The sequence below is a fragment of the Astatotilapia calliptera genome, chromosome 17 (genome assembly GCF_900246225.1).
Source record: "Astatotilapia calliptera chromosome 17, fAstCal1.2, whole genome shotgun sequence".
NCBI classification, from domain to species: domain Eukaryota; kingdom Metazoa; phylum Chordata; class Actinopteri; order Cichliformes; family Cichlidae; genus Astatotilapia; species Astatotilapia calliptera.
The window spans coordinates 17137632-17165584 of record NC_039318.1 but is presented as its reverse complement, the minus strand read 5'-3'; the positions used below and the strand labels follow the sequence as shown (position 1 = coordinate 17165584).

The 27953-nt window shown below is 44.5% G+C and overlaps 1 protein-coding gene across 1 annotated transcript; it reads left to right on the top strand.

Annotated features, from left to right (window-relative positions):
- Positions 1-637: 637 nt before the first annotated feature.
- LOC113008813 (protein NLRC3-like) lies at positions 638-27833 on the top strand. Its single transcript, XM_026146617.1, has 6 exons — positions 638-739; positions 13968-15789; positions 16397-16570; positions 16754-16927; positions 17757-17916; positions 26690-27833. Exons 1-6 carry the CDS (start codon positions 697-699, stop codon positions 26696-26698), a joined length of 2382 nt encoding a protein of 793 aa, XP_026002402.1. The 5' UTR covers positions 638-696; the 3' UTR covers positions 26699-27833.
- The last annotated feature ends 120 nt before the right edge of the window (positions 27834-27953 follow it).

The following is a 27953-nucleotide window of genomic DNA, read 5'->3' as shown; positions in this document are numbered from 1 at the left end:
CCTCTCTGCATTGAATCATTCTTGTTATTAATCTCTTTCTCTCTTCTACAGCATGTCTTTATCCTGTTTTCCTTCTCTCACCCCAACCGGTCGCAGCAGATGGCCGCCCCTCCCTGAGCCTGGTTCTGCTGGAGGTTTCTTCCTGTTAAAAGGGAGTTTTTCCTTCCCACTGTCGCCAAAGTGCTTGTTCATAGGGGGTCATATGATTTCTGGGTTTTTCTCTGTATCTATTATTGTACGATCTACTGTACAATATAAAGTGCCTTGAGGCGACTGTTGTTGTGATTTGGCTCTATATAAATAAAATTGAATTGAAAAAAAAATAGTGGATAAAAGTAAATGTTTGAGTGATGGTCAGTCCAACATTTTCCATTTTCTGCTGAGTCAGCTGTCTCTCTGTGGACTGTAAGAGATCTGTTCATTTATGAGGTACAGGGGCGACTGGGTTTATTACAGGCTAGACTGTGTGTATAGGTATGTGTCTGTGTGAGTGTGTTGTTGTGTGTGAGTGTGTGTTGTATTTCCTGTCCTGCTAGTCTTCAGGGTAATTATTGGACAAACGTGTTTGTCATGATTCTTGCTCTGTGCACACACTTAGTGTTGCTTGTTCCTCTCTCAGACTGAAAAATGAGTGATCTGAAGAAGGACAAGGATCGACCAGGATCCTCATCCTTCACTGGATCCAGGCTTTTGTCTATGAAGCGTCGCATTTCCAGAGATGTTCCTCTGGCATTCAGTGGTGAGTCTAGCCCTTCAGACAAAAAGTAAGAGACTGTTTCTACTGGTAGTTGTGATGAGATGTTTGCATTTGGCATTAATGTCATGGTTACTGAGTTTTTAAAGATATCTTTGAACTGTTATTTTTCTAGCGTGGGATCGCTGTTGGGTTGCCAAGTTTTTAACTATCAAATAAGGGACGCTGGCATGCCAGAATCACAATGCACCAATTTTGCTCATTATACGAGATGTCTCAGCTAAAACAGGACAGTTTGCAACTGTAACTGTAAACAGCATACATCTTTAATAACTTTCTAAATATAAATCCACTAAATCTGCTTCGGTTGGCACTTGGTTGTCATTAACATGTGGGCCCTCGGGTCCGAGGTTATTACAGCCTCTCAACCTCTTTACGAAGCACATTTGTGAAAAAGACGCACACAAAGACACTCACACACAAAAACAACACAGTTGTTGATTTGTGTTGTGTTTATCTTCCCATATTTTTCTCTTCCAGGTGCTGTTTGGTTTTTGTATGTTTTTTCTTTCTTCCAAGGGCAGCAGTTGTTTCCCCATTGTGCTTTTCTACTTTTGCTCTATTCTTTTTTATTATATTATCTTTCTGATTTTTTTTCCTATAATTCTGGATATTTGACTATTATTTTTGGCAGAATTGCTAGTTAATTCAAAATCCTAGCATGGACCTATTGTTCTGTTGGAACAGCCAACTGTGTCCATGTTTCCAAGGTCAAGCTGACAAATTTAAATGTAGCCCTCCGTCATTATTTCATTCACTTTATGCAATCTACAAATCTATCTCACTTGGCTCATGCGTATCCAGCCCAATTTTACTCTTTAAGTGTGTGTGTGTGGTGGGGGGGGGGGATGATTGATTGATTGATTGACTGATCTAAATTTGATTCTGAATTTAACAGAGAGGCAATGAAGAGAAACTAATAGGGGAGAAAAATGCTCCCTTTCTAGTCCCTGAGTACTCTCAGTGCAGCGTTTTGAAACATCTGAAGGCTTTCAGTGACCTGAACAGCCTAGTCTAGTGTAACAAATGCATGAACAAGCTTTTCAGCATTACTCTGAGACAGGATGTCTGAATGATATATCCTGGTCAAAAACGACTCTAAAATTCCTCACAGTGTTACTGGGGTTCACAGTAATGCAATCCACAATATGGATCTAGTTAGATACCATATTGCAAACATTTTTAGGGGAGAGTACAATAAAATGTGTTTTAGCTGAATGTAGAAGCAGGAAATTTGAGACATTCCTGTAGTTTTACCAATTGCTATATGTCATCTGGCTTCATGGATAGATAAACCAGGTATCCATACCTGTAAAACCTAAAGCGTGCTCTCATCTCTGTAATAAAATATTACAGTCAGCAGTATTGAACACTTCACTGAAGTCTAGCAGGACAAGCACAGAGATGAGTCCACTGCCAGAGGCCATAAGATCATTTGTAACCTTAACTAAAGCTGTTTCTGTGCTGTGATGCACTCTGAAACCCGACTGAAACCATTCCTCTGCAGATGATCTGTTAGCTGTTTGACAACTACTCTTTCAAGAATTTTTGAAATAAAAGGAAGGCTGGAGATTGACATATAATTAACTAAGACAGCAGGTTGTGGCTTTTTAACTGAAAGTGGAACTGTCAAGCATGATGTTATCACCACCATGCTCGACAGTTCCAACACGTTCTTACTCTCAAAGCGTAAAATTTTACACTAGGTGACAAATCTTCGGTATGTTACGCTTTCGGACACCCATATAAGCATACACATCCCTATATTATGAGGTCGGAAAAATTAAGAAACATGAGAAGCGTTTGGAATGAATCTACACATTTATTTTACTGTAATCGCTTTGGAAAACACTATCTAACACGGTTAAGGTGGTGGTTAAGGTTAGGGATAAGGTTAGGGTTAGGATTAGGGCTAGGGCTGGAATACACGTTGGAATGTGTATTACTGCCAAAACATCAATCTATTGGATTCCATCCACAACCCAGTGCACATCATGGGAACGCGAAGGTTACCTTTCACGTTCCTGAGGAATGCCTCGGGACATGACAGATAAGGTAAGATAAGATAAGATAACCTTTATTAGTCCCACAGGTGGGAAATTTGTTTTGTTACAGCAGAAAGTAGAAAGTGCAAAGTTACATAGCAAAAATTAGAAAAACACTGGAATAGGATAAGAATAAGATACTTTGCACAACTGTACACAATAGAATAGAATAAAATAAAATGCTATATACAATAGAATAAAAACAAATACAAATGCTATATACAACTGAGTATAATATAACGTACCTGTAGCTGTCCACAGCCTCAATGTCCATGCCTTGAATGTTTAGTGGTTGCAGTGCAGGATGTTTGTGCCTGTGGAAGTCTACCACCAGTGTTGATCTGGAGGTAGTTCTGCTGGCACCAGTCCACAAAGTCATGGGTATGTTACGTGGTCGGAGTGAAAACGGCTCACAGTTAACACAGATTCACTTTTCACATTCACTCTGTTATCTCTTAAGCTCTTCACTCTCAGACTGCAGGCTTACTTGTTGTTCCTAGAGTATTTAAAAGTGGGAGTCAGAGCCTTCAGCTTTCAGGCCCCTCTTGAGCGGAATCAACTTCTAGTTTGGATTCAGGAGACAGACACCCTCTTAGGATTGGGCTTAAAATGTCAGTTTTTGGCCATGAACCATACCTTAGCTGCTCTGTGCTTCTAATGATAAAATTAGCTTCTTTTTTTTTTAAGCACATTTTTTTCGCTGTGTTTATCCCCACTTTGCATTTAATCATTAGTAATTTTTGAACGCTGTGTCCTCTCCCATAGTTTCCATTTTGTCCTGTCTCTCTCTCTCCACTCTCCCTGTGCCATACTGAGCCTGGTTCTGCTGGACGTTTCTTCTTGTTTTTGTTTGTTTTGGGGGTTTTTTGGATTTTTTCCACCTGTCCCGTTCGGTTCTTTTGCCATCAGAGTTATTGTCTAAAGGCAAAGAAAGATGCCCAACGGATTTACTTTACCAAATGGGCCATCCCAGCCTTGCCGTATTGGTCTATTTCATCAGAATCAGAATCAGAATCACAACACTAGAGGCCAACTCCAAGCCCATAGCACAAGTCACCATCAAGTGCGCGATCTACCAAGGAGATGCTCTGTCCCCACTGCTGTTCTGCATAGGCCTGAACCCCCTCAGTGAGATCATTAACAAGGCTGGCTACGGATACCGACTACGGAACGGAGCAGTTGTCAGCCACCTCCTGTACATGGATGACATCAAGCTGTATGCCAAGAGTGAACGAGACATCGATTCACTGATCCACACTACCAGGCTATACAGCAATGACATTGGAATGTCGTTCGGACTGGAGAAGTGTAGTCGGATGGTAACAAAGAGAGGGAAGGTAGTCAGAACTGAGGGGATTGAACTACCAGAAGGCAACATTGCAGACATAGAGGACAGTTACAAGTACCTGGGGATCCCACAGGCGAATGGGAACCATGAAGAGGCCGCTAGAAAAGCTGCAACCACCAAGTACCTGCAGAGGGTCAGGCAAGTCCTGAGGAGTCAGCTGAATGGTAAGAACAAGATGCGGGCCATCAACACGTACGCCCTGCCCGTGATCAGGTACCCTGCTGGGGTAATAGGCTGGCCAAAGGAGGAGATAGAAGCCACTGACATAAAGACAAGAAAGCTCCTTACCATGCATGGAGGGTTTCACCCCAAGTCCAGCACCCTGAGGCTGTACGCTAAGCGGAAGGAAGGGGGCCGGGGACTGGTGAGTGTCAGCACCACAGTCCAGGATGAGACAACGAACATCCAAGAATACATTGGGAAGATGGCCCCAACTGACCGAGTGCTCAGTGAATACCTCAGGCAGCAGAAACCCAAGAAAGAGGAGGGAGACGAGGAACCATCATGGAAGGACAGGCCCCTGCACGGTATGTACCACCGGCAGATAGAGGAGGTGGCTGATATCCAGAAATCCTACCAGTGGCTGGACAAAGCTGGACTGAAAGACAGCACAGAGGCACTAATCATGGCAGCACAAGAACAAGCTCTGAGCACAAGATCCATAGAGGCTGGGGTCTATCACACCAGGCAAGACCCCAGGTGCAGGCTGTGCAAAGATGCCCCAGAGACAATCCAGCACATAACAGCAGGGTGCAAGATGCTAGCAGGCAAGGCATACATGGAACGCCATAACCAAGTGGCCGGCATAGTGTACAGGAACATCTGTGCCGAGTATAACCTGGAAGTCCCGAGGCCAAAATGGGAGATGCCCCCAAGGGTGGTGGAGAATGACCGAGCTAAGATCCTGTGGGACTTCCAGATACAGACGGACAAAATGGTGGTGGCTAACCAACCAGACATAGTGGTGGTAGACAAACAGAAGAAGACGGCCGTAGTGATCGATGTAGCGGTTCCGAATGACAGCAATATCAGGAAGAAGGAACACGAGAAGCTGGAGAAAAACCAAGGGCTCAGAGAAGAGCTCGAGAGGATGTGGAGGGTGAAGGTAACGGTGGTCCCCGTGGTAATCGGAGCACTAGGTGCGGTGACTCCCAAGCTAGGCGAGTGGCTCCAGCAGATCCCGGGAATAACATCGGAGATCTCTGTCCAGAAGAGCGCAGTCCTGGGAACAGCTAAGATACTGCGCAGGACCCTCAAGCTCCCAGGCCTCTGGTAGAGGACCCGAGCTTGAAGGATAAACCGCCCGCAGGGGCGTGCTGGGTGTTTTTTAAATATATATACACATAAGTCACTCATTAATAAATAGCTGGAAAAGAAACATGTGTAGTTGTAGCAGTAACCAGTGTGTTAAGTGGATGCGTTGTACAGGGAGATGGCCACAGGCAGGAAAGATTTCCTGTGTCGTTCAGTGGTGCTTTTCGGTAATCTCAGTCTCTCACTGAACGTGCTCCTGTGACTGACCAGCATGTCATGGAGTGGGTTGGAGGTGTTATCCAACATTGTCTTTATCTTGGACAGCATCCGCCTCTCCGACACCACCTTGAGGGAGTCCAGCTCCATCCCCACAACATTACTGGCCTTACGGATTAGTTTATTGAGTCTGTTGGCATCTCCTACCCTCAGCCTGCACCCCCAGCATGCAACAGCATTGCTGCTAACTTATTACCCAGGAGGGTCGGCCTGATGGTATTGAAAGCACTAGAAAAGTCAAAAAACATGACCCTCACAGTGCTCACCGGCTGGTCCAGATGGGTGTAGACACGATTGATCAGGTAGATGATGGCGTCCTCAGTTCCGAGACGAGGCTGATAAGCGAACTGAAGGGGATCCAGATGTGGTCTTACTATGGGTCGCAGCTGGTCCAGGATGAGCCTTTCCAGGGTCTTCATGATGTGGGAGGTCAGTGCCACGGGCCTGTAATCCTGGGGGCCACTGGGACGTGGCGTCTTTGGTACAGGGACGAGGCATGATGTCTTTCACATCACTGGTACCCTCTGCAGACTCAGACTCAGCATAAACAGTTTATGAAAGACTGCACACAGCTGGGGGGCACAGGTCTTGAGGACGAGGGGACTCACTCCGTCTGGTCCAGCAGACTTGCCTGAGTGAAGTCTCCTCATTTGCATCTCAACCTGGTATTAAGTGAAGGTGATGGGTGGGAGAGGGGTGTCAGGAATCTCACAGGAGGCAACAGCGCCATGTGAAGAGAGAGGCTGGCACAGTGGTGTGGCTCTGGATTCCAGGCAGACTACAGGTGAGGTTGTGGGGGTGTGAGCAGACACTGTGGTGTCGAATCTATTGAAAAACAGATTCAACTCGTTAGCTCTATTCTCACCTCCCTCAGCTCCCCTGCTGTTGGTTGGCCTGAATCCAGTGATGGTCTTCATGCCCCTCCACACCTCTCTCATGCTATTCTGCTGGAGTTTCCACTACAGCTTCCTCCTGTAATTGTCCTTAGCCTCTCTGATCTTGTCCTTTAGTAACACCTGGACCTTCCTCACCTCCTCTTTATTGCCCCCTCTGAAAGCCCTTTTCTTGTTGTTGAGGAGGGCTTTGATGTCCTTAGTCACCCGCGGCTTGTTATTTGGGTAACAATGAACAGTCTGAGCTGGAACAATGGAGTCGGTGCAGAAAGTTATGTAGTCTGTGATACACTCAGTAAGTCCATTGATGTCCTCGGCGTGAGGCTCACAGAGTGTTTCCCAGTTGGTCACCTCGAAACAGCCCTGTAGTTCTGCTAAGGCCTCCTCTGACCACCTCCTAACAGTCCTCGTGGTCACAGGTTCCCTCCTCACAATTGGCACATAGCGGGGGGGTGAGGTGAATCAGGTTATGATCTGACAGTAAGTGGGGGGAGGGAGGAGGAGCTGTATGCATCCTTGACATTAGCATACAGTAGGTCTAGAATTTCTTCTCCCCTGGTGGGACAGTCCACATATTGTCTAAATGTTGGTAGTGTATTGTCCAGTGATACATGGTTGAAGTCACCCGAGATCACAATAAAGGCACTCGGGTGCTGAGTCTGTAACCGGGCTACGGCAGAGTGAATGGTGTCACATGCAGCTTTGGGGTTAGCAGAGGGAGGAACATAAACAGCCACCAAGATGACGTGAAAGAATTCCCAAGCATATAAACAAGCATATATAATAATATAATAAACAACATCATCGAGATGATCTATGTGAATATAACAGTAAATACTAAATATTGAATATTATTGTGCATGTAAGATCAACAGTGTATAGTGTGCTTTGAGGTAGGAGCCAAAAAGGGTGTAGTTTGTGTGTGTGAGCACCCGTGTGTACACCTGTGAGCGTGAGCGCGCTTGTATTTAAAAGGTTACTTCATGTAATGATCTGCTAGAGGGTGTGGGAAGCCATAGCCCCATCCTCCAGGGCATGAAGCAGGTATGGAGGGGATCCAGGCTTCAGACATCCAGAGGCCCTGAGAGCACAAGAGACCAAGGAAGACCAACGGAGGGGCGACCATGCCACTATCCCGGAAAGAGCTGAGGAGAGCCCCAGATGAGGGGTCACTCAGTAGCCGCAGAGCAGAAGCCGGGGGGTTGCAGTGACGTGCCCGTGAGCTCCACCGGCAGCCAGCTGTGCCAGACTGACTGAGCCCCAGGCCAAGAGGCCGAGGGCACTACACCCCCGAAGGGGCCCGAGCAAGCCCCAGGCTCCAGGCCCCTACAAGCAACCACCAGTTGTGAGCCGGTACGTACCTGGACTCCCATCCCCGGACACAAAGAACCACCAATACACCAATGTTTGAGGGCGTCTGCCACTGGCAGGGGGAGTGGTGGGGGGGAGATAGGCCTCAATACCTTGGAGGGCCTGAGATGTCCCTAGAGAGGTGGCATCTGATACCCGACCTGACATATAGACACAAACAAACAGGCACACACAGATACAAACATCCATTCCCACCCTCATGCTCTCATGGCCAGAGGGGCCGATGGCGCGATATGGCAGCCTCGCTTCTTACAGTCTGCCCCAGGGCAGCTGTGACTACAACTGTAGCTTGCCTCCACCAGTGTGTGAATGTGAGAGTGAATGAATAGTGGAATTGTACAGTGCTTTGAGGGCCCCGAAAAGCGCTATATAAATGCAATCCATTATTATTATTATATGCAATTACGCAGCACTCACTCAACGTGGAGACAGACATAAATAGACACTGTACACACAATCACACTCCCCATGTGTACTCTATACCCCATGGCTAGGTACCCTTGCCCCTGGAGGGGGAAACTGCACCCAGACCCAGGTAGTGTTACCCTCTTCCCTGGGGTGGAGAGAAGAAGACCGCCCAGACTCCGCAGCAGCAGGGAGGCACCACATTCCAGACCCTAATCGGATGGCCAACTCCTCCTCCCAGCTCCCCCGCCCCAACAGGCAACAGAGAACGGGGGGGTGTGAAGACTCCAAACCTCCCTCTGCCCGCTCATATGTAATGTTGATGCATGTGTGTTCTAAGGTGCATTTAAAACCCAGGAGGGCATGGAGCTACCTGCCAGAGAGCAGCAGGTAAGCTCATTGCCCCTCCTGACAGCCCTCAATGTATACGTGTATTTAAAATTGAGAGGTCAGCAATGGCGCCAGGGGTGAGGTTGTACATCCTGATGGTCATAAATAAATAAATAAATGAATTTTCATTTATATAGCACCTTTCAAGAGAGAATCACAAAGTGCTGCACATAAGATTACAAGTCATCTGGATGCCGTGTAGCGTGCCCACCCCCAAGGTCCTATATGTATGTGTTATGAGAATGTGAGTAATGTGAATGTCTAAGTTGTGGGATAAAATTGAGGCACAGGCAGCCAGAAGGGGACAGAGGGGGGATGCCTCCCCTGCACCCTGGTGACACACCTCCACCCCAAGGCCCTGCATGTGTGGGTGATTGTGGTGGAGCGGGAAAAGGGAGGCAGCTGGAGATGGGGAGGGAAGGAAGGGAGGGGCAAGTGGCCCCTCCCTGGGGCCAGCTCCCCCGCTGACCCCAGTAGGCACCCGCATACTCTGCAACCCACCAGGGCAAACCCCTCTACCATGATAAGGTGGTGGAGCGGTTTGTGTGTCCCAGGGATCCCAGGGGCTATGTTGTCTGGGGGCTTTTGCCCCCTGGTAGGGTCTCCCATGGCAAATTGGTCCTGGGTGAGGGACCAGACAAAGAGCGATTCAGAAGACCCTTATGAAAACAATATCGAGGGAACAGTTTACCCTGCCCGGGATAGGGTTACCGGGGCCCCGCCCTGGAGCCAGGCCCGGGGAGGGTGCCCGAGGGTGAGCGTCTGGTGGCCAGGCCTTAGTCCATGGGGCCCGGCCGGGCACAGCCTGAAGAGGAGACATGGGCCCATCCTCCCGCAGGCCCACCACCCGCAGGAGGCGCCATAGGGGTCGGGTGCATTGTGTGTCGGGTGGCGGCCAGGAGCGGAGGCCCTGGCGGACTGACCCCCGGCTGCCAAGACTGGCAATAGGAACATGGAATGTCACCTCTCTGGTGGGGAAGGAGCCTGAGTTAGTGCGTGAGGTTGAAAGGTACCGGCTAGATATAGTCGGGCACACCTCTACGCATGGCTTCGGCTCTGGAACCAGTCTCCTGGAGAGGGGCTGGACTCTGTCTCAGTCTGGAGTTGCCCCTGGTGAGAGGCGGCGGGCTGGGGTGGGTATTCTAATATCCCCTCAGCTTGCTGCCGGTACGTTGGGGTTTTTCCCGGTGGACGAGAGGGTTTGTTCCCTGCGCCTTAGGGTCGGGGAACGGGTCCTGACTGTCATCTGCGCTTATGCGCCGAGTGGCAGTTCGGAGTACCCAGCCTTCTTAGAGTCCCTTGGGGGGGGGGGGGGGGGGGGGTGCTGGAAGGTGCTCCACCTGGAGACTCTGTTGTCCTGCTGGGAGACTTCAATGCTCACGTGGGTAACGACAGCGAGACCTGGAGGGGCGTGATTGGGAGGAACGGCCTCCCTGATCTGAACCCGAGTGGTGCTTTGTTATTGGACTTCTGTGCTAATCACAGTTTGGCCATAACGAACACCCTGTTCGAACATAAGAGTGTCCATAAGTGCACGTGGCACCAGGACGCTCTAGGTCGTAGGTCGATGATCGATTTTGTAATCGTATCAGCAGACCTGCGACCATATGTTCTGGACACTCGGGTAAAGAGAGGGGCTGAGCTGTCAACTGATCACCACCTGGTGGTGAGTTGGATCAGGTGGCGGGGGAGGACGCTGGACAGACCTGGTGCACCTAAACGCGTAGTGAGAGTGTGCTGGGAACGTCTAGCAGAGGCCCCAGTTCGCGAGATCTTCAACGCACACCTCCAGCAGAGCTTCAACAGCATTCCGAGGGAGACTGGGGACATTGAGTCCGAATGGACCATGTTCAGCGTCTCCATTGCCGAAGCTGCAGCATTGAGCTGCGACCGCAAGGTGATTTGGGCCTGCCGTGGTGGTAATCCCCGAACCAAATGGTGGACACCAGAGGTGAAGGGAGTCCTATCGGGCTTGGTTAGCCTGTGGGACTCCGGAGGCAGCCGACAGGTATCGACAGGCCAAGCGGAATGCGGCTCGGGCAGTGGCTGAAGCAAAAACTCGGGTGTGGGAGGAGTTCGGAGAGGCCATGGAAAAAGACTTTCGGACTGCCTCGAAGAGATTCTGGCAAACCGTCAGGCGTCTCAGGAGGGGAAAGCGGTGCTCTACCTGCACTGTGTATAGTGCAGGCGGAGCGCTGCTGACGTCGACTGAGAAAATTGTCAGGCGGTGGAAGGAATACTTCAAGGACCTCCTTAATCCCACTGACACGTCTTCCGAGGAGGAAGCAGAGTCTTGGGATGACTCCGCCAATTTCCGGGGGTGAGGTCACTGAGGCAGTTAAACAACTCCTTGGTGGCAGAGCCCCTGGTGTTGATGAGGTCCGCCCCGAGTTCCTGAAGGCTCTGGACATTGTAGGGCTGTCCTGGTTGACACGCCTCTGCAATGTTGCGTGGAGATCAGGGGCAGTACCTGTGGACTGGCAGACCGGGGTGGTGGTCCCCATCTTTAAGAAGGGGGACCGGAGGGTGTGTTCCAACTACAGGGGGATCACACTCCACAGCCTCCCTGGGAAAGTCTATGCCAGAGTGCTGGAAAGGAGAGTTCGTCCGCTAGTCGAACCTCGGATACAGGAGGAACAATGCGGTTTTCGTCCTGGTCGCGAAACACTGGACCAGCTCTTTATCCTCTCCAGGATACTTGAGGGTGCATGGGAGTTTGCCCAACCAGTCTACATGTGTTTTGTGGACTTAGAGAAGGCATTCGACCGTGTCCCTCGGGGTGTCCTGTGGGAGGTGTTGTGGGAGTATGGGGTGTCTGGCCCATTGCTACGGGCCATTCGATCCCTATACAACCGTTGCAAGAGCTTGGTTCGCATTGCCGGCAATAAGTCGGACTCGTTCCCGGTGGGTGATGGGCTCCGCCAGGGCTGCCCTTTGTCTCCGGTTCTGTTCATAATTTTTATGGACAGGATTTCTAGGCGCAGCCAAGTGGCGGAGGGCTTTCGCTTTGGTGGCCTCAGAATCTCATCTCTGATTTTTGCGGATGATGTGGTTCTGTTGGCTTCATCGGGTGAGGGCCTCCAGCTCGCACTAGAACGGTTCGCAGCCGAGTGTGAAGCAGCGGGAATGAGGATCAGCACCTCCAAATCTGAGGCCATGGTTCTGAGCCGGGAAAGGGTGGAGTGCCCACTCCGGGTCGGTGATGAGTTCCTGCCCCAAGTGGAGGAGTTCAAGTATCTCGGGGTCTTGTTCGCGAGTGATGGGAGAAGGGAGCCGGAGATCGACAGACGGATTGGGGCTGCAGCTGCAGTAATGCAGACGCTGCACCGGTCCGTCGTGGTGAAGAGGGAGCTGAGTGTAAAAGCGAAGCTCTCAATTTACCGGTCGATCTACGTCCCTACCCTCACCTATGGCCACGAGCTGTGGGTAGTGACTGAAAGAACGAGATCGCGGATACAAGCGGCAGAAATGAGCTTCCTCCGAAGGGTGGCTGGCCTCTCCCTTAGAGATAGGGTGAGAAGTTCGGCCATCCGGGAGGGGCTCAGAGTAGAGCAGCTGCTGCTCCACATCGAAAGGAGCCAGCTGAGGTGGTTCGGGCATCTGACAAGGATGCCCCCTGGGCGCCTCCTGGGTGAGGTGTTCCAGGCATGTCCCACCGGGAGGAGGCCCCGGGGCAGACCCAGGACACGCTGGAGAGATTATATCTCTCGGCTGGCCTGGGAACGCCTTGGTGTTCCCCTGGATAAGCTGGAGGAGGTGGCTGGGGAGAGGGAGGTCTGGGCCTCTTTGCTTAGGCTGCTGCCCCCGCGGCCCGGTCTTGGATAAAGTGGATGAAGATGGATGGATGGATCGATAATGAAAGAGGTTCCAAAACCAAATTTGTGTAAAGTTGCAAATAGAAATTTCCAGTTTACTCTGTCAAACACTTTTTCTGAATCCAGAGATAATATTGTAGTTTCGATGTTTTTACTGTATGAGTAGTCTATCAAATTAAGTAATCTACGTGTATTTGTTGATGAGTGCCTAGCTTTTATGAAACAAGTTTGGTCAGGATGAATTAAGAGGGGGTTATTTTCTCTAATCTCTTTGAGAGAGTTTTGCAGATTATTTCAAGTTGTTTTTTCTTTATTTATTTTTAGTTGGTTCACTAGAAATTGACTGGATTTAATACCATGTTCATAATTTTGTAAGCATAGACTTTGTACTAAGAATTTTGTTTTTTTATTAATTATCTCATTAAATTCTAGTTTTGTTTTGCGTACCAACCTAGATTTTAGAGAAGCTTATGACTCTCACTCCATGACGGTGTAAAATTTGGTTCTCAGGGGACAGTAAACCAGTTCATGGCAGGCAGGAATATCCTTTAATTTTCTCTCATCTGAGGATGACAGTTCAGGTCTTCTTCCAAACCATGGAAAAATAGTGACATATCCAAATAACTTGTACCTATGTACAATTGTTTGAAGTGATGATTTAATTAGAAATGGTTCTAAAAAACTTACCAACCTGTGTACAATTCTACAAATGTACAATTCTTTGTCTGAATTCCTTGGACATCAGTGGACCCAGAACCGGAGCTGAACTCCAGACTACCGGTAAGAGCAGCAGTGTATAAAGTAAGACTTAACATATATCTGCTGATGGTCTCATTTCTGAAAAATGGACTTCTTATTGTGATATTTGTTTTCTTTCACTATATTTTGTTAGGCTGGGTCTCAATGCATACACACAAATCACAAAAAAAAAAACCCATGATTTATCAATATTTTTGTACCGGAATTTGTTTGCACTTCCCTCTGACCACTCCCTACATCAGTTGTAATGCTGTCTTTACCTGATGTCCTTGCTTGTGACCCCTTTATTTATATAAACTATAAGAACAAAACGCACCCAGTCATATGTCGACAATATACATTTAACACTACACTCTTTTTTTCCACTGCATTGAGCTTCTCACATGGGATTGATAGATTAGGGTTCATGGTTCTTACCCTTCTTTTTTCTTCTTTTTCTTGTATTGTGTTAGTCTGTTGTTTCTGAGCAACTCTGATGTACTAACAAACGCACAGTGGTAAGAACAAAAGAGGCCAGTAATCATGTTTCATGAATCTGGCATGCTGATTTTGCATGGGAACACTTTATTTTTTTGAAAGGTAAGAATACAAATGCAAATGTGTAAATTGTGCATGCAAATATTAGTTAATGAGGCCAATGATTATTGTTTCATTTAGCAGATGCTGTCCTGCAGGAGGTATTAGATGAACATAAGATCAGTCTGAGGAGGAGATGTGAACGTGTGACTGAAGGAACTGATGAAACAGGAAGTAGAACCCTCCTCAACAGGATCTACACTGAGCTCTACATCACAGAGGGACAGAGTGAAGAGGTTCATACCCAACATGAGGTGAGGCAGCTGGAGACAGCTTCCAAGATCCTTTATGACACTCCAATCAGGTGCCAGGACATCTTTAAAGCCTTACCTGAACAACAGAGACCCATCAGAGTGGTTCTGACGAATGGCGTTGCTGGTGTTGGAAAGACTTTCTTAGTACAGAAGTTCGCTCTGGACTGGGCCAAAGGTTTGGAGAACCAAGACATCAGTGTGGTGATTCTGCTTTCATTCAGGGAGCTGAACCTGATCAGAGATGAGCAGTACAGTCTTCTGGAGCTGCTCCATGTTTTCCATCCAGCATTGCAGAAGGTCAAAGCAGAGAAGCTCGCTGTCTGTAAACTTTTGCTCATCTTTGACGGCCTGGATGAAAGCAGACTTTCATTGGATTTCACCAACAGGAAGCTCATGTCTGATATCACACAGAAGTCATCAGTTATTGGGCTGCTGACAAACCTCTTCAAGAGGAATCTGCTTCCCTCCGCTCTCATCTGGATAACTTCCCGACCTGCAGCATCCAATCAGATCCCTCCCATATATGTTGACAGGGTAACAGAAGTACAAGGCTTCACTGACGCCCAGAAGGAGGAGTACTTCAGGAGGAGATTCAGTGATGAAGAGCTGTCCAGCGGAATCATCTCACATATGAGGGCATCCAGGAGCGTCCACATCATGTGTAGAATCCCAGTCTTCTGCTGGATCACTGCTACAGTTCTGGAGCACATGACCACAGAGCAGAGAGGAGAGCTGCCCAAGACCCTGACTGACATGTACTCACACTTCCTGCTGGTTCAGACAAAGAGGAAGAAGAACAAGTACCTCGAGGGACATGAGACGAGTCCACAGGAGCTGATGCAGGCTGACAGGGAAGTTCTCCTGAAGTTGGGGAGGCTGGCCTTTGAACATCTGGAGAAAGGAAACATCCTGTTCTACCAAGAAGACCTGGAACTGTGCGGTCTGGATGTCACAGAGACCTTAGTGTACTCAGGTGTTTGTACAGAGATCGTCAAAAGAGAGTGTGTGATCTTCCAGAAATCGGTCTACTCCTTTGTTCATCTGAGCATTCAGGAGTTTCTGGCTGCTGTCTACATGTTCCACTGTCACACTGAAAGGAAGACACAGGTGGTGGAGGACTTCCTGATAAATATTTTTCCTCATTTATTCGGTGATGATTATGATGATGATGACATGAAAAGCTCCTCTTTGGATGTGTTTCTCTGGAGAATCATGGAAAAATCCCTCCAAAGTAAAAATGGCCACCTTGACCTCTTTGTTCGTTTCCTTCATGGCCTCTCTCTGGAGTCCACCCAGACACTGCTACGAGGCCTCTTGGGTCAGACAGAGAACAAACCAGAAATCATCCAGAGAGTCATCAAGAACCTCAAAAAAATGAATAGTTATGAAATCTCTCCTGACAGGAGCATAAACATTTTCCACTGTCTGATGGAGATGAATGACCTCTCAGTGCATCAGGAGATCCAAGAGTACCTGAAGTCAGAAAACAGATCAAAGCAGAAACTCTCTGAGATCCACTGCTCAGGCCTGGCCTACATGCTGGAGATGTCCGAAGGGGTTCTGGATGAGTTGGACCTTGGGAAATACAACACATCACCCGAGGGACAGCGGAGATTGATTCCAGCTGTGAGGAATTGCAGAAAGTTTCGGTGAGCCCAGATGTGATAATAATTGTGCTTATGCTTATCCTCCCAATGCTCTCTTTTAAAGCTTCCTTCCAGTTGGACATCACCTCACCTAGGAGGCATTCAACAGTCATTTTAATCAGATGCTGAACCACCTAAATTGGATTTTTAATGTGCAGGAGCAGCAGGTTATTTACAGTTGTCTCAAGGCACTTTACATTTTAAGGTCAAGACACTAAAATAATACAGAGAAAGCCCTAATTAGCAGACAACCCCCTATGAGCAAGGATTTGGCAACATTAGGAAGGAAAAACACCCTTGGAACAGGAAAAAAAACTTTTGTAGAACCAGATTCAGGATTTATCATGAATGTTTTTAGATATTAAAAGTCCACATCCACATATTTAATTGTTATCATATTTAATCAGGTTCAGATCTGACACTGTCAAATGTTTGGTTTAATTTCTTTACTGCTTGACAGCAGGCAAAGAGATCATCTTTCCAAGTGGAACTGATGAACCACTGATATAAATAACAAAATGCCAAACAGCAAGACTCCAACTCAAATGTACAAAATGAATATAAAATGTCCTATTTATAATAATGTTTTCTAATATTTTTGCCATTACAGACTTTCTAACTGTTGGCTCTCAACAACTCACTATGAAATTGTGGCCTCAGCTCTGAAGTCCAGCCCTTCCCATCTGACAGAGCTGGATCTGAGTGGAAACCACCTGAAGGATTCAGCATTGAAGCAGCTATGTGCTGCTCTGGAGAGTTCAAACTGTAGACTGCAGACTCTAAGGTTATTTCAATGGGATTGCTTTTATTTCTGGAGATATCTCAGTTGTTTGACTTGTGAATTAAATTAATCTCCTTACAAAGGAGTCTATTGCTGTCCAATATAGGTCATCAATGGTCATGGAAATGAAATAATAAGCAGCTATTTGAATTATTAATGACTTTATCTGTTTTTTCCTTTATTCAGATTGAAAAACTGCAGGTTGTCAGAGATCAGCTGTGCTGCTCTAGTCTCTGCTTTGAAGTCCAACCCCTCTCACTTGAAACATCTAGACCTGAGTGACAACAATCTGCAGGATTCAGGGATCATACAGCTCTGTGGTTTTCTGGAGAGTCCAAAGTGTACACTTGAGACTCTGATGTGAGTTAATTTAGAGTCTGTTACTTATAATTACAATAATGTTACAGAAGTCCAATGTGCCTGCTCGAACTTGGGTAAAGAAAAACATGAAATTCAGTATGAAATATCTCATGATGAAGTCCTGACTTGTATCTTATTGGAAGCTTTGGGATATAGTGGAATCAAATTTGGAAACAGCTAGAAACTATCTGGAACTCCCTAACAAAAGAGACATGTGCAGGAAAAGAATGCCAGCAGGAATGCCAAAACAAGAAATACAAAATAGTTTTTTAGTTATTATTTGTATGCAAATACTGAGTATTTAATCATTTAGTTTATTTGCCTAATAAACAATATAATGCTTTGTTTTAAACAAGTCTTTACACATCTGTTTATTTCCCAAGCACTCTACTTCCATCCATCAAGCTGTAAATTTTTCTTTTAATTATATTTTCATTTTTCTTTTCCGAAATTTACTTTGTTTTCAAATAAGGAAAATTTGATTTATTTAAGATAATGAAGGAGACACACACACAAAGAAAGCGACATTAAAACACATATTTTTATATGTTTAACATATTTATATCATACTGATCGTGTAATCCTGTAAGAGACTTGACAGAGGTCACCAGCATGATGTCTGTTGATATGAATATGTGTTTGAATGTCATGCTGACCTTTGCATGTGTGTAGCTGAGATGATTATGATCCACGATAACAGAATGAATAGTCACTACTCATTTCACAGAAGCTGATTGATTTTTTGATTGCAGTAATCCTGAGCTGCGCATTTAAAACGTGAAATCATCTGAATGAATTATCAGTGATTTTATCTGCTTGCTTTATTCAGATTGGAGAGCTGTAATTTATCAAATACCAGCTGTGCTACTCTGGTCTCTGCTCTGAAGGCCAACCCTTCTCACCTGACACATCTAGACCTGAGTAAAAACAACCTGCATGATTCAGATAAGAAGCAGCTGTCTGATCTCGTGAAACTACAGTTTATTAAGGTCAGTAGAGAAGAGTTAGTCCATGGTGCGCTTAGCAATATTTTTCTACACACATTTAGTGTAGGTATATTTTGTCAGCATTTTTGCCACAAAGAAAATATATAAAAAGGTAAAAATATATATATTTGTAATAGCATAAACATAGTTTGCGTGAACCATAAAACCTCATTTCCATTTTGGTAAATTGAAAAATTGACATGCAAGTTTGATTTGGTGTTAGAGACTTACACATGCTATACTATAAGTGCAAAATTTCGCACAGCCTATAGGGCTTTGGAGTTGACGTCACACCGCAATGCATTGTGGGAGCGCGTCACCATTTACAAGATGCTTCGTTGTAGTCTCTGTCCTTCTTAGGGAGAAGACAAACGTGGGTATCATATATGCTATCAGGGAAAGAGCCCTGTGCAATAGAGCAGTTCACCATTCTGAGTAAAAGTGGAGCGATTATATCAATATGGGCTTTATAAAATTCTATGTTGAACCCATCCGGTCCGCAGCCTTTACAGCTAGGGAAAGAAACTATAGCAGCTTTGACTTCTGTGATGCTGAAGTCAGCTTCAAGTGCTTGGGTGGCAGATTCTGTAAGGGTTGGAATACTCAGAGAGTTAAGAAAGCTAAAAAGCTCAGAGTCAGTGGTGTTTGATTTAGAAGAGTACAGTGTGCTGAAAAACTCAACAAATCTGTCGTTAATCAGCTTAGGATCAGTAATTAATTCACCGGTAGAGGAGGCAATTTTGTGTATGGTGCGATAGGCTTGCACATCTTTTAATTGTCTGGCAAGTAATTTATGGGGTTTATCTCCCAACTCAAAGTGTCTTTGTTTCAATTTAATAATATCGCTACCGACTTGGGTTCCCAAAATATGATTGTATTCGAGTTTTAGTTTTAGATTAGCATTAGATATGTCCTCAGTATCAGATTGGCGAAGTGCCTCCTCTAATGTTGATAATTCAGACTCAATTTGGGACAGACGATTTAATCTAGTTCTTTTCGAAAATGTTTGAAAGGAGATGATCTTGCCACGCAATGCTGCCTTAAAAGATTCCCAAAGAGTGGAATCAGAGACCTCACCGTTGTCGTTATGTTTTAAGAAGTTTTTGTTTGACAGAAGGGTAGAATGGAATTTCCAATTGAAAATTCAAGGCTTTAAATTAAAATCTATTTTCATGGTAAGTGGGGCATGGTCAGAAATCAAGATCTGATGATAAGCAGAGCTGATAATACTGGGTAATAGTCTAGAATCTGTAACAAAGTAATCTATTCTGGTAAAGCTACGATGTACAGGTGAAAAAAAGGAATATTGCCTGTCATTTGGATGCTGAAGCCTCCAAACGTCTACCATGTTGTGTGATTTTACCAGATTGTTCAAAACTGCCGTGGATCTAGTAGTGAGGGCTATTTTTGTAGACAATCTATCTAAAACAGGATCAAAATAGCAGTTAAAATCGCCACCAATTATATTAGACATATTATATTCAGAAATTAGGTCAAATATTTTGGAAAAGAAGTCAGGACAGTCAAAATTAGGGGCATAGATATTTAGCAAGACCAGTGGAAAAGAGTTAATGGACCCAGAGACCAAAACAAATCTCCCATCCGGATCAGTAACGACGGATCCAAATATAAATGGAGTGGTTTTCCGTATGAGTATAGCAACACCTCTGGCCTTAGATGTGAAAGTGGACCAGTAAACCTTCGACACCCAATTTGCTCTTAAACATCTCTGTTCATTGGAGTGAATATGAGTTTCCTGAAGAAAAATTCTATCAGAAGATAAATGCTTCAAATGTGACATAACCTTTCCACGTTTCAAAGCTCTGCCTAAGCCCTTGAAATTCCAGGATGTAAACATAAAACAAAATTAACAACAAGAACACTGAACCCCACCCCCCAAAAAGAAAAAGGCCGCAAAAAAGAACAAGAACCACTGTGGCCCATCCCAGCGTGCATTAAGGGGACTGCCGGGAAGAGGAGCACAAAAAAACAAAAAAGAAAAAGAGAAAAAAAACATCCTTCGTGTATAGCAGCTCCGCACCAGACTCCATTAATCAAAACAATAGTTACACCCATAGCTGGACTGGCCATCGGGCATACCGGGCATTTGCCCGGTGGGCCGCTGGCGATTTTTTGTTTTTATGGGCCGATGGATTTTTTTTTTTTTTTTTTTTTAAGGAAGGGTATATATAATGAAAGGTGTTGGATTGGCCAATTGGTCATGATCGACTCTGGGCTGGACTAATTACAGCCGAGGAGGCCGAATGCACCCGCCCCCTTGTTTAGCAATCATGTGATTTTCACGCATTGCATGCCGGGAACTCGTGGCAAAACAATCCAAGTACCGCATCAAATGCAAGCATTTGCAGCACCGCAAAACGTTCATTCTCCGGTTCCAATACCTTCTTGTTTTTTCTTTGCCACACAAAAAAGGAATGTACAAAACAAAAGGAGAACAATGCCGGTCCGTACAAAGACAGACTCGATGAAAAGACAAAGAAAAGATACGAGGAAAAAATCAAAGGTGTGAAAGGGTCAGACCCTTACGAGAACACAGAGGGACAAAAGACGTTAGCGTGCTGCCCAACTTTCACCACGCTCATATTTATAATTACACGGTTCTTGGAGTGAGTGCATACACTCATGAAGTTTAGTAACTTCAGGTCACTGCAACAAGCCCAGGTACAGTTTACTGACGGATGGGTACAGGACCTTGAAATGCACCGTGTAGAAAGTAAAGACCATGGTACGAACAAAGGTAAGTTTACCAGTCTCACAAATCGTCGTCATAAATACACATTCGTTAACCATTTATTAATATAACCTTTGAGCTCAACGGTAATTAATTAGTAGTGGAAATAATTTCTGGTTCATCACAGAAATGTAGCAGTGACAATAATATTGTATGTTGTAATCACACTGGACAATTAGTGATACAAAACAACTGTTTTACCCTGTGAATAAAAGTATATGTTTTTGTCAATGTACCATGGTAATAACAGAAGCGAAACGCAATATTTTGTCAGGACAATTTACTATTTATGCACAATAAACAAAGGAGCATAGCGCGACAATTTCTGTTCAGCGCCAGACTTGCTTGTAACCTATATCACCAATTATGTTAAGAAAAATGACGTATTAACGACTAAAAAACTCTGACCTTTGTGGGAATGCTTGGAGCAGACTAACATGTGAGCTGGAGTGTTCTGAGACGTTATATTTGGTATATCCAGACCATCCGTCAGGTCTTACTTCGGAAACATGGCTTAAAACATTTCTCTTCAACGACGTAAACCGATTAAAAAAAAACGATCAGCTTCCCGTGGCTGTCATGCGACCGGCTGTTGCAGTTAATAATACAACAGCTTCTTGCCATTTTTTGTGTTTCTTTTTATCGCTGTGTAACGGAGTTCAATTGAAAGCCTGCGTGCGCTAGTACCTCTTGCCACAAGTTCCCAGAATCCTTTGCGGTTTTACCCCTGAATGACGTCACATTTTCAATCTTTATCCTGGTGGGCCGGTCTCTAGTCAAAATGCCCGGGCCGATTTTTTGTCCCAGTCCAGCCTTGGTTACACCCATAAATCGACTGATTGGGTAAAAAAAAAAGAAAAAAAGACACAAACATACAGGGAGTGCAGAATTATTAGGCAAGTTGTATTTTTGAGGAATAATTTTATTATTGAACAACAACCATGTTCACAATGAACCCAAAAAACTCATTAATATCAAAGCTGAATGTTTTTGGAAGTAGTTTTTAGTTTGTTTTTAGTTTTAGCTATTTTAGGGGGATATCTGTGTGTGCAGGTGACTATTACTGTGCATAATTATTAGGCAACTTAACAAAAAACAAATATATACCCATTTCAATTATTTATTTGTACCAGTGAAACCAATATAACATCTCCACATTCACAAATATACATTTCTGACATTCAAAAACAAAACAAAAACAAATCAGCAACCAATATAGCCACCTTTCTTTGCAAGGACACTCAAAAGCCTGCCATCCATGGATTCTATCAGTGTTTTGATCTGTTCACCATCAACATTGCGTGCAGCAGCAACCACAGCCTCCCAGACACTGTTCAGAGAGGTGTACTGTTTTCCCTCCTTGTAAATCTCACATTTGATGATGGACCACAGGTTCTCAATGGGGTTCAGATCAGGTGAACAAGGTGGCCATGTCATTAGTTTTTCTTCTTTTATACCCTTTCTTGCCAGCCACGCTGTGGAGTACTTGGACGCGTGTGATGGAGCATTGTCCTGCATGAAAATCATGTTTTTCTTGAAGGATGCAGACTTCTTCCTGTACCACTGCTTGAAGAAGGTGTCTTCCAGAAACTGGCAGTAGGACTGGGAGTTGAGCTTGACTCCATCCTCAACCCGAAAAGGCCCCACAAGCTCATCTTTGATGATACCAGCCCAAACCAGTACTCCACCTCCACCTTGCTGGCGTCTGAGTCGGACTGGAGCTCTCTGCCCTTTACCAATCCAGCCACGGGCCCATCCATCTGGCCCATCAAGACTCACTCTCATTTCATCAGTCCATAAAACCTTAGAAAAATCAGTCTTGAGATATTTCTTGGCCCAGTCTTGATGTTTCAGCTTGTGTGTCTTGTTCAGTGGTGGTCGTCTTTCAGCCTTTCTTACCTTGGCCATGTGTCTGAGTATTGTACACCTTGTGCTTTTGGGCACTCCAGTGATGTTGCAGCTCTGAAATATGGCCAAACTGGTGGCAAGTGGCATCTTGGCAGCTGAACGCTTGACTTTTCTCAGTTCATGGGCAGTTATTTTGCGCCTTGGTTTTTCCATACGCTTCTTGCGACCCTGTTAACTATTTTGAATGAAACGCTTGATTGTTCGATGATCATGCTTCAGAAGCTTTGCAATTTTGAGACTGCTGCATCCCTCTGCAAGATATCTCACTATTTTTGACTTTTCTGAGCCTGTCAAGTCCTTCTTTTGACCCATTTTGCCAAAGGAAAGGACGTTGCCTAATAATTATGCACACCTGATATAGGGTGTTGATGTCATTAGACCACACCCCTTCTCATTACAGAGATGCACATCACCTAATATGCTTAATTGGTAGTAGGCTTTCGAGCCTATAAAGCTTGGAGTAAGACAACATGCATGAAGAGGATGATGTGGACAAAATACTCATTTGCCTAATAATTCTGCACTCCCTGTATAAAATGACTTGTGTATAACCAAAGTTATAATGTAAACGTTCTCAGTACTTCACAATAGAGAAAAGTTTTAAGACGTCGTAGCAAAAAAAACAAACAACAATGATAGAAAGCTAGCACCACAGAAGCATTCAAAAAATGATTGAACGAATCGCGACTCTCACTATAGGAAGAGAAGAGTGAGAATGTTCAAAAATACAGCCGCATCAACAACATGAACAAATATATTACCAGGTCACGATTACAGTGAGTCCGCAAAACGTTCAGCTTCAGCAGGAGACTTGAAGGTGTTAGTGATGTTGTTGTGAACTACCCGAAGCTGGGCCGGGTAGCGCAGACTGCACGTCACTCCGGAGGCACTAAGCTTTTTCCTGACCGTATTGAAGGCCTGTGCAAGGACCTCCGCAGTGTAGTCAGGGAAGATGGACAAATTCTCTCCATCGCAGCTCAACGGTGCACGTTGGCGTGCCAGACGCAGGACATGCCACACGTCTTTCTCATGATGCAACTGGGCTATGATAGCCCTCGTTCACTGGCCAGCCGTTGGTTTTGGTCTAAGGGTGCAGTGTGCCCTCTCCACTTTTATCGGCTTAATAAAGTTGTCTTTCCCCAACACATCCAGCAGCAGGGATGAAACAAAGTCCGCAGGCTTACCGCCCTCAGCACCTTCCTTCACTCCAACAATCCTAATGTTGGCCCGACATGAGCGCGTCTCCATCTGGCCTAGCTTGCCACGCAGGTTATTGGTGGCTGCCTTTAGTTCCTTGCATGTAGCTTCAAGCATACAAACACGGCTGTCCATTGTAGTAAGCGACTCATCGATAACATCTAGACCAGGGGTGCCCAATCCCGGTCCTCGAGAGCTACCGTCCTGCAGCTTTTAGATGCATCCTTGTTCCCACACACCCGAATCAAATGAATGGCTTGTTATCAGGCCTTTGCCAAACATGATGGCATGCTGAAGAGGTAATCAAACCATTTGATTCAGCTGTGTTGGAGTAGGGATGTATCCAAAAGCTGCAGGATAGTAGCTCTCGAGGACTGGGATTGGGCAGCCCTGATCTAGACGCTGTTCAGATGACCGGATATCTGCCTGGAGCATAGACAAAGTACACTCAATTGTGTCAAGGCGGGTCTCCATAGAGGTTTTTAGGCTAGCGATAGCTGCTAATATGGCGTCGGTGCTCGCAGAATTTTCAGCTACTGCTTTCTGGCAGTGTGTTGCATCTTTTTTAGGCGGCATGTCGTCCAGTATTTATCGTAGTCGATGCAAAGCAGTAGTGCTGTTGACCAGTTAATTAAAGAGGCACGATGTCGCGTTAAATTGTTGGAAAAAAAGAAGAAAAGTGCGGAGCTGAGAAGAGTGCGTCCTACTCCATCAGTGTACACAAGCGCCCCCACAGCCTATTATTTTTAAATTGAGGTTGATGTTCACTTTATAGATCAAGTGCTGCAACACACCTGAATTAAAATTAGTAGGTCATTAGTAGTATGGCATCACATTTAGTAGTAACAAGTGAGATTTAAAAACAAAATCAAAATAATGTTTTTAAAAAGATGTTTTTGTTCACAATAATACTATTTTATCGGTGCAGTTAGTATTATGATTAGGCGATTGATTGATGGCATTACCTTTAGCTCCCTCAGTTGAGCTCTGTATTCATTTGCGTCGGTGATCCGATATTACGTATCGGATATCGGAGAGAAATAAAAAATGTAATGCGATCCATTAAATATCACAAAAGCACCTGACAAAACTTGCGACATGTCGTAACCCAGCTCATGACCTTAGCACGTCGGAGCAGTATGCGTCACGTGATAGAGCCGCTGTGGCGTGTGAGACCTGTTCGCAGTCTAGTTGAGCATTTGGAGCCTCACTATCAAACCAGCATTTCATCTCCGAGAAAGATATCCATGAGAAGTAAACCAAGTGTGTAAATTCATCACTGAATGTTTGTAAAGCATTCCCATGGTAAGCTTAACAACCTTCTCTCCCCCTCCTGTTGCTACTTCAATCATGGAACTGATCAATGACTAGCTGATTGGCTTTTCTGTCACGAGTCCCGTCTCTCTTGTTTGTTTATTGCCCACTTTGCACCAGAAACGTTTAAGCTTGATAAGCTGTTGTTAGAATTTATTTAATATTACTTTCTACATACCTAGCAGTTGGTAACTGTGCAGGTGTGGGTGTAGCAAAGTTTTGCCAGGGGGCCAGGTAGGGCTTTAACAGGGAAATGGGGGCTCAAAGAAATACTTTTCTTTGTTATTATCATTTAAAGTGTCTAGTTTTTAATAAATAATTATTTGAATTGTTTTGTTTTGTGTGTTGTTTTGTTTGTTGTTGAATCTTACCTCCAAAGTTTTCATCGGATGTAAAATGTATAGAAGTCCATTAGTGTATATAGTAACTATTAAGTCTAATATATACCCTAGTAAGCTATATTACTTTATATTACCATCTGTGCAGTCTGCAATTCTGTTGAAGAAATATGTTGAATCGATTTAATTATTTTTACAAAAATAATTGATTTCTGTGCATTTATTTTACACGTGCATTAAATTAAAGTCGATTACGTTAATTAAGCATTTTGCTGGGAGTTGGCAACCCTATTAGTAAGTAAGTAAGGTTTATTTATTAAGCGCTGTACACAAAGGTTAAAATAAAGAAAACATTGAGTAATAAAATAGACAATATAAATAATGCAAATTCAAAACAATTCAAAAGTGTTGATTAACGGAAGGCCTGTTTAAATAATAAAGTTTCAAATAAAGGAACGAGACAAAGACTTTACATGTGAGTCCAGGCCCAGAGAAGAGGGCCTGTTAGTTTGTTTGTTTAATATTTCCACTAAGTAGAGGTATAACAGAATAGCTTTAGTGTTTTGTTTTTTAAAAACTCGAGTATTAACTTATACAAAATGCAGATATTTTTTTTTTAAAGTTTTATTGATTATAAAATACACTATATCAGCTTCATATCGGTATCGGCAGATATCCAAATTTATGATATCGGTAACGGAATCGGACGTTAAAAAGTGGTATTGTGCCATCTCTAATAATGTGTTCATCATTATGCTGGAATTTTAGATAAAAACAAAAAGAAATTAATGACTGAATGTTAGTTCACATTCTGAAGCTGCTAAAATTAAACTAATTCCCAGTAAGGAAATTTGTGCTTGATGGTGTAGTGCAGTCATGCTGGCCTACTGGCAGCCCTATAAGACCTGAGATTGGCTGTGTGCAGTCTGTTTGGACTGTGCAAATCTGTAGAAAACCACCTACGGTTCTTAAGTGCTTAGGAAATGGTTGTCTTTTTTGGAACAACCATTTTGTGCTGTGTTTCTGACATCCCCCATTATATGAAACTTGGCCTTCAATTTGGAGACGGTACTCCAAAATAATGGCTCACTCAAAATAATGCTGCAATGCCAGTAGGGTGCATGCTACTATAGCAAAATGGAATTCCTCATGTTTTAATTATAAAATAATGCAATATGTAATGACAAATAAAAAGTTTTACAGTGAGTATTAAATTTAAGTTTTGAAATTTACCTTAAAGCTTTAACTTTGATGTTTTCTCTCTCAGACCAACTGACGATGTGGATGAAAAGGAGGACAGAGCAGAATCTCCAGGATTCAGTCTGTCTAGGAACTCTAAAAATCTTCCTCCACACTTCAGGAATGAACACAAACCCTCAGACACAAAGAGGTGAAGACGACTGTGAGAATCTGTAAACTTAACAGTAGGGTGGGGGAACCCTACATTCAGGAGTGGTGTCGGGAAATGACTCACTTACAAATAAGTCATGTAATAGTTTCTTTTCTAAGCTCCAGAATATTTTCTCTATTAACGACTCTTTGTTTAGTTTTCCAGTTACAGTAGATGGATCTTGTTACGCCCCAGTCTAGGGGTACAGGAACGCAACATAAGAGTTGAAAAGATTGACCCCGCCCTGGTCCCCAAAACCATACACAGAGGGAAAACCAATTTCTTAGTGAACGGTGGTTTATTTGTCTACACTGAAAAATGAAGCTCCGGGGTGAACAAAGGCCAAAATAACAAACAAAACAAGCTAAGTCAGGAGGAGGTGCTATCTAAAGCCCTATGTGAAATCAAAAACCAAACAAAAGACAAGCATTACACCTAACTCCCTAACTGAGAAAACTGTGCAAGGAAAAACAATAAGGCAGCTCACCCCTTCTGTTCCAGTGTTATTTACAATGTGCTATTTACAGTGAAAACTAATGTGCACACTATATACAGAACTCAGCAAGTCGCAAAAGTCACAGGCACAAATGTCACAGGTTTTGGAGGCCAGGGTCAGGTCTGCTGCTGCTGTCAGTGGCTGCCCCGGGACAACTACTGGTGACAGATTTTGAAGCAACCATATGATCAGGGGGCCAATCAGCAGCCGTCAGCTCATCCAATCAGGGACCTGCAGAGACTTAAAGACACAGACAAAGAAACAGCCACCAAGACAGATTATGGCCAGGGTCATAACAATCTACCAATTAAGTCCATAATTTCATTAAAGAGAAATTAAAGAGTCAACAAGGTCTGCATTTGGAAAAACCTGTATCCAAAATGTAAACTGTTCTCACACATGAAACTGTAATACTTCATAAATTGGGTTCATTTAATTTCACTAAGAATGTTGCTGCTTTAGTTTTTTTTTACTGTACACACTGATAATGTGAGAATGCTGTAACCAGTTTGATTATGCAATAAACAAAATGACATCATCAACAAATAATTTAGACTGTCTGTCCCATTGTTTTTCTACAAATGTATGGGTGTGTTACTACGGTGGCCCTGAGAGGCCAAACGGACTGCAACTTCAGAAAACACT

Coding starts and splice junctions, on each gene's coding strand:
- LOC113008813 (XM_026146617.1), top strand. CDS start 697: ATGAAGCGTCGCATTTCCAGAGATGTTCCTCTGGCATTCAGTG. Junction 740..13,967: donor TGTTCCTCTGGCATTCAGTG/GTGAGTCTAGCC, acceptor TGTTTCATTTAG/CAGATGCTGTCCTGCAGGAG. Junction 16,928..17,756: donor TGTACACTTGAGACTCTGAT/GTGAGTTAATTT, acceptor TGCTTTATTCAG/ATTGGAGAGCTGTAATTTAT.